The 7,308-nt window shown below is 37.0% G+C and overlaps 1 protein-coding gene and 1 long non-coding RNA gene across 2 annotated transcripts; one reads left to right on the forward strand and one right to left on the reverse strand.

Moving 5' to 3' along the window:
* The first annotated feature begins 6 nt into the window (after positions 1 to 6).
* On the forward strand, positions 7 to 943 carry LOC107576192 (V-type proton ATPase subunit S1-like). Its single transcript, XM_016262427.1, has 2 exons — positions 7 to 220; positions 320 to 943. Exons 1-2 carry the CDS (start codon positions 35 to 37, stop codon positions 527 to 529), a joined length of 396 nt encoding a protein of 131 aa, XP_016117913.1. The 5' UTR covers positions 7 to 34; the 3' UTR covers positions 530 to 943.
* Positions 944 to 3,535: 2,592 nt separating this feature from the next.
* Positions 3,536 to 6,976, reverse strand: LOC107576193 (uncharacterized). The gene is made up of 3 exons (XR_001608013.1): positions 6,882 to 6,976; positions 4,672 to 4,733; positions 3,536 to 4,177 (listed from the first exon to the last, which is right to left on the reverse strand). It is a non-coding gene; the product is annotated as an uncharacterized lncRNA (long non-coding RNA).
* Positions 6,977 to 7,308: the final 332 nt, after the last annotated feature.

The following is a 7,308-nucleotide window of genomic DNA, read 5'->3' on the forward strand; positions in this document are numbered from 1 at the left end:
CTTCTTTCCCGTATCTGCTCGCGACTGGTCGGTGATGGAGCAGGTGGTGCTGGAGTATGATGGGCAGAGGGCCATCTTTAACGCCAGTGGTGGGATCTACTCTCCTGCAGAGTATTCTTTCCATTGCCAGAGCGTGAGCAGCACTCAGAGCCCCCTGCTGGTGCCCCGCAGTGCTACAGACAATGCTACCATGTGGACGCTGTCCTTCACTGATTTGCAGGTACTATATCAGCGCGCTGTTTCGGACTGGTAGTGTTAAACGAAACTCATATACAGTATACCACAAAAACTCCACATTGATGCATCATGTTTCCCACAGATCCAAGGCTTCAGCGTTACTGGTGAAGACTTCTCGTATGCCAGCGATTGTGCAGGATTCTTCACTCCGGGGATTTGGATGGGCCTGCTGACCTCTCTGCTCATGGTCTTCATTCTTACCTATGGCCTGCACATGATCATGCAGGTTCGCACCATGGACCGCTTTGATGATCCAAAAGGCCCAGCGATTTCAGTGCCTCAGAGTGAGTGATTTGAGCCGAAAACAACCAAAAACTGTCATGTTGTCAAAATATCATTGATTTGTATGTATGTGCAAACTGATGTGGTTGGTAATCAGGAATTTATGGATCTAGCATGAGTGTTTTTAAGAGTATGTATATTCAAAGGCAAACCATATTTTTCAAATTTATTTTGATGTCTTGTAGAAAGTGAAATTATTTTCATCTCTCCCTTATTAAATGTGTAATTATTTAATATTTTACAATAGGGTTCTATACATTACATGCACTAGCTAACATGGAACAGTGAGCGATTCCTTTAAAGCATTTTTAATATAAATATATATATATACATGTCATATACACATATATATGAAGGAACATGGGTTACCACTGAATATTATATGTATTTTGTATTTGTAAATTAACATTGGTCTAGATCAGGGGTGGCGAACGTCGGTCCTGGAGAGCTGCAGCCCTGCAGAGTTTTGCTTCAACCCTAATCAAACACACCTGAACAAGCTAATCAAGGTCTGAACAGTTACTAGGAAGCTACAGGCAGGTGAGTTTTCATTAGGGCTGGAGCTGAACTCTGCAGGGCTGCGGCTCTCCAGGACCGGAGTTCGCCACCGCTGGTCTAGATTAATAAATGCTGCAAAAAGTTGTTCATGATACCTAATGCATTAAATTGAACTTACACATTTCAGTACCCATACAGTGCACATGCATGTTTCTCTGTCTACTGGTAAACTAGACAGACTTATGAATGCAATAACGTTTTTGACACGTTTTGCATTAGAACATCTTGTGCTGTTGTACTGGATTTGTATGTTTGTGTAGTTGTACATTTAAAAGTTGCCAATATTTAATTATGCCAAATGTACCATTTAAGTGCCTAAGATGGACCAGTCACTGCATGGAGAATGAAAAGTGCTAAATTAAAATGCAAATTAAGCTAACTTATGATTGATTGGTTATTAGACTAATAAAAGTGCCAAAATTACCTAGCATTCATGTGTTTTTAATGGATAAAATGTTTTAATTAATTTGAGATGCCCAAAATTGTGTAAAAATACAAAGATTGTTTTATAGGAGACGTAAATCTGTTTATAAATGCAGTATAAATTTTGCTGTTGGCTGTGCAACTTGACGTAATGTTAATTGGAGTGACTATATTTGTTAAAAAGCTCATTGGAGCAAAATTGTCCATTCAAAATATGCCATGTGCAGTAGGATTCATGTTGTGTTATTTTACAATGTGTTTTGTTGGGCATTGTCGTTAAACATACATTGTATATTCTATTGATTCAAACAAGCAGTTCATGTCACTAGATTTGCAATCAGAGCAGTGCATTGCAATCATGTTACAAACATCCATTTTTCTATTTGAATGATTAAACTACAACTAAATATCTCAACTGATTGCTCCTTGTAACAATGCTTTTAGGGGAAATGCAACATGGTTTATTGGCAGCCTTGTGATACAGAAAGCAGCTGTACTGGTTGACTATGAAATGTATCTACTGATGGAGCTACTGGTCTTGCAAATTCAAATTTTACAACATCAGACTTTGTCAAACAGAATCAATGCTTAAGTCTGCAATATCTAAGAACTAAAATAAAATGAACAAATGGAAACCTTTATCAGTTAAGAACCCAAGTGTTCTGCTTTGGTTGGGGAGCTTTATTTTGAGACTTTCCAGGCACGCAGACGTCTCAGTCAAATACAGAAGTTCAAGAAGTGGATTTATATTTGATCAACCTTGGTGATTTCCAGAATTAGCACTGTCGCGGAATCATGCCAGTGCATTCCTAGTTTAAAATGGCACAAAAAACTAGTGGTTCAAAACAACACGTAATTGCTGCAATACAACAATGATACATCTTTGAAATTGCAAGCTAAAAAAACAATTAAACCGTAAAATTAAACACACAAACTAAATTAAATTACCGGTACTTTTTGACCAATTTAACAAAAATGGCTGAAAATATTAGCTGAACTAAACTAGACCATTTTACATGACCGCAATTTGGCAAGAGCAAGCTAAGATAGTATAAATGATTGAAATTAGCAAACTTTTCCAAACGGGTGAAAAAAACAATGCCCAATAACAAAAAGCAATTAGGCCTCTGTAGGTATTTGGGCTTAAATACGTAGAAAAAAATCTGTAAATATTAATAAAATAGACAAAAGTAAAATTGTCTTTTGTTCATTAGATCCAAGTCTGTAATTGACCAATAGCAAAGCATTTCTAATGTAATTAGAACCTATACAAATCCTGCTCAACACGTACAGCTACACTGTAAAAAATAATCCGTAAAATTTACGGTAAAAAACTGGCAGTTGTGGTTGCCGGAATTTTACCGTAATAAATATGGTAGCAACATTTTAGGATTTAAATACTGTAATTTCATTAACTGATTCAATGTTAATATATCAACCTATTGAAGTACTGAAATCTGTTTTGTACCTTTGTAAAACACTGATAACCACCAAATGCAGGTGGTGATGAGAAAGTCACATGATGAACCAAAGCCCATCACAAGCCGCTTTTAAATAATAACATATATAGAAGGTGCACAGTGTCATTCACACAAACACCAAACACCATCATGGTAACACACATGAAACTGAAATAATGCAATAAACATTTAACAACATTAGGTGTAACACACAACCCTAATATACAAAACTGATGAGACAAAACTAAGAAGAAACAGTTATTTAAACAAAAAAACATCAAATTTGAAATGTAATGCAGGGAATTCTGGGAATGTCAATTTACGGTTATTCACTGTAAATTATACAGTCTTATTCACTTCCAAAAACTGTATACTACCGTAAAATTAATGTCCAATACATGTAATGTCCAATACAGTTTTTCACTGTATATAGTAGGGGAATTTACCGTTAACCATTTAACAGGATTTTACTGTAGCATTTTTAGTCTTTTAATGTTAAATTCAAGGTAATTTTTTACAGTGTAGATAACCCTTAACGAAAACCGTAGAATGAAAAGGCACTTTAAGTACTTCAGCAGGATTTCGCAGAACTTTCAGTTTAAAATCTGCGCTGAAAATTACATTCTGCAGTGTATCTACTGGAAGGGTAATATACACGTTTTATCCAAATGAAAAGTAACAACAGGCAAAATGAAAACAAAGCCTTGAGCATTGTACAACATTTGGTTTTGTTTGAACAATGTGGATTCCCAAATACTATGAAATAGTTACAAATTCAGACATTCATCTCTTTTAAATTTGATTGACTTTCTACATAAATATTCATGCTAAACGCAGCCCTCGACTAAATCGGTAAGCTAAGGGACAGTCAGTGCACTTTTTTTGTCATGAATCCTTAGATGTTCTCAGGAAGAGTGATCACTGTATTAACAGTGTTAAAAATTAAGAAATGACAAGCATACACTTTATAAACGTGAAATCAACCTTACTTATGTGACGATGACAGATCTGTTTTAGAGTACAGAATGGGAAAAAAGTTAGAGACTGCTAGAAAGGAGTTTTTCTAAATTAAGCTCGTGTTTTTAAAGCAACATTGGTTCTGACTGGAGGAATTTGTTGCGGGAAATCAGTCCGCCTCTTGCCGGGTTCTGGGAAGTGCGTATATATATTTGCAGGATTCTTCACTTGGATTTCATGCAGGACAACTTCATGAAGACCTGTAATTTGAGGTGCAAAATTTACATAAGTCATTCACAAAGAGTAACAGAATAATGCATGCCATTAATTAAGAACAAAGAATGAATTATATAAATGATAACATTCTATATTTTTTTAAAGGTATGAAACCTGGTAAGTCCTAGTTAGCTAGAAGAAAGAATAAGCCGCGTCTTGAAGACACTCGGGGTAGTTGATGAATAAATGACAATAAGCATATGCATGTATGGATATGCTAAATATGTGATGAGGAAGAACCTTCAAAAATCCTAAAGTCTTAACTGACTTTCTTATATTATATCTTATTCTTTCTTACTTTCTGAAATTCTTATATTTTGGGATTGATGGGCTTCTGACATCAGAAATCTGACCGCCCACATTTAAATGGCAATGATGGCTTGTATGATGTTCAGAAACTCTTTTGTGACGTTACAAGGAGGAAGTAGGAGAAGACTTTTTGTCTTCGAGAAAGCTGCATAGTTCCCATGGTCCTTACCAGGTATGTGAGGGAGTTAGAATCCATCCTCATCCTTTTTTTCAACCTTTTCATGGTCTGAGCTGCAATCCAAAAGTACGTTAAAGGTCAGCATGTGCATAGCCTAATAGCTGGGTATATTAAACCTAAATCCAGCACACATTTACAAGACCTCACCCCACTCTTAAACACAGAAAACCCCTCTACCCGGGGGAATAAACAAAACGGCACACTGCTTCCCATACAAACTATCAGCATAAAGTGTTGCAGAAATGAAGAATTTTTCAAGGTTTGAATTTGAATTTTTATGTACAATGAAGCATTTTGTGGTTTGATACATTACTGCATTTATATTTAATCACCTGCTCAAAAAGGTGACTACACTTTGTCAGCATTCTCTGCTGAAAGGGATTTAAACATTTCTTAAATAATCACATAAACAACCAAGATGAATCTCAACATTATGTATTCTGATTTGAAGCAAAAAAGCAGGATACAGAATGCCCATGAAGCAATGTGAATGACATGCCTAAAACAAAAACGATACAACAGATTATAAAAATACATCTGACTGCAAAATATTCAGAAATATGCATCTATCTGTTAATATAAGTACTTTTAAGGTATGTTCCAATCACCTGATGGTGAAAAGAACAGATTTTGAAAAAGTGACCGTCTATAGAGTATTCACAGCCAGGGGCCCTGTGAATAGGATCACAGCTTATTGAGAGGGGTAGCTGGAGGGATACGGACTCAATTATGTCATTTGCAATGCTTCATGGGAGCAGAGGTTTCTTTGAAAGGTGGCGTTCTCTGCAGGATTATGGGTAGTCTAGTTCTACACCAGGAAATAGTCACCACCTGTGCAGCTTTGAGCTGCAATCCAAAAGTCAGCATGTGCATGATAAACAGCTGGTATATTAATCCTAAACCTCAAAGGCATCTCCATTTCCCATGGAAAATGTATGGAAATTTCACCCGAACCTTCGAACGGTTTTGCTAATTATGAATGCAAAGCAGGCACGTGCACAGGTAGGGCTCAACCTGTGCAGAGCACATGCCCTTTTTGTCCTTACACTCCGAAGTGCCCTTTTTTTTGTTGTTCTTCTTCAATAAATCAATGCTATTGGTCACCCTTTACGTCTGTCTGTCTGTTTTACAAATATATTTAGCGAATGAAAGGTATTAAAAAGAGTTTGTGATTAAATCTTGTTGGATCCGCTCAAACGGTCAGTCAAAGCTCATAACTCCGCCCCCCGTCTTGACTGACTGAGTGCAGTGAACTGAAGTTCTACAGCAGAGCAGCTGAACGTCTGGCAAGGGTAAATAAATATCTTCTTGTTTGTGTAAGTACAGCGTTGTCTTTACGCAAGAAACACTAGTATGTCTACTGTATAAAGGCTCATGTTTTATGCATTTGAGGTCTGAGACCGGGTGTAGTGCCGAGATTTGCACCCTGCCAGATTATGCACCTCCTAGTATTGGTAGGTTTAGGGTTAGGTGTGGGGGAGGGGGTAGGAGTAGGGGAGGGGTTAGGATTAGGCAATCAGGTAGTCGACTTCAACGAGGGGGTGCATAATCTAGCAGGGGTGCAGAATTCGGCACAACACCGGACCTGCGGAGAGAGGACATTTGCCATCTAAATTAATCATAGCCAATAGCCTACACTTAAATAGCCTGTGCATACAGTAGCATTTCATCTTTTATAAAATGACATTTTGGCCAAACGTATTTTACAACAGGAAAAACTGAGCGCCAATATAGCTACAACAAACTTTGTAACCCGTTGATCAAAACGTAATGTGATGCTGCCGTTTTAATGATGGACAAGTTGCACATTTGCACACACGTTCGCTGGTCAAAAACCCGGCCATAACTGCATTTGAGTTTGACACAAAGCGACTGAGTGTTCCTCGTCAGCTAGGTAAAATATATTTCTAAGAAAATTCTTCTTTGATTTATGATGGCTATCTGCTGATACACTTAATTTATTAACATTTAATCATATTATATATGGTCACACTCACAGCATGGTTAATGTTTACGCTGTTTTTTTAAATGTTTTTTTGTATTGCTTGAAGAACATAAATATGTTTACGATGTTAATATGCATGTATTTATTAGCTAGGTCTGTGCACGGCCCTGCAAAGTATTAATTTATTACCCAATATGACAGTGTGAGAACAAGAGCCTAGAAAACACATAAGAAGCAACTGAGACAGATAACTTACCGTTTCTTGAAACACTTCAAATACACAAGCCACAGCAATCCAACCCCACCCGCTAAACAGAAAGGAATTGCATTACAAATGATTAACCTTGATTAAAATAAAAAAGGATAAAAAGAATAAAAATCAAATTCTTATTCTAGTAACATCAGAATCCTACATGAAAGCACAACAAAATTTTCTTGAATATTTTACAAATAAAACCGATACTGTGTGACAACTGACAGGGGGATTGGCCAAAAATGAATTCAGTTCCTGTGATGTTGTTAGTGGGAGCATGTTATTTTAAGTGTTCTCAGGCTCTTTCCTGGTTTCGCTAATGGAATGCTACTTGGGTTGTTGGTTGGAACCATTGATCTGTCTAACTAACTGGACTGCTAACGGCTCACTCATATCAGGCAGTGTTCAAGAAGCGTTCAAGTGGCCATAC

This window comes from Sinocyclocheilus grahami, unplaced genomic scaffold, assembly GCF_001515645.1.
Source record: "Sinocyclocheilus grahami isolate Dianchi unplaced genomic scaffold, SAMN03320097.WGS_v1.1 scaffold3325.1, whole genome shotgun sequence".
Taxonomy (NCBI): Eukaryota; Metazoa; Chordata; class Actinopteri; order Cypriniformes; family Cyprinidae; genus Sinocyclocheilus; species Sinocyclocheilus grahami.

Coding starts and splice junctions, on each gene's coding strand:
- LOC107576192 (XM_016262427.1), top strand. CDS start 35: ATGGAGCAGGTGGTGCTGGAGTATGATGGGCAGAGGGCCATCTTTAAC. Junction 221..319: donor TGTCCTTCACTGATTTGCAG/GTACTATATCAG, acceptor TGTTTCCCACAG/ATCCAAGGCTTCAGCGTTAC.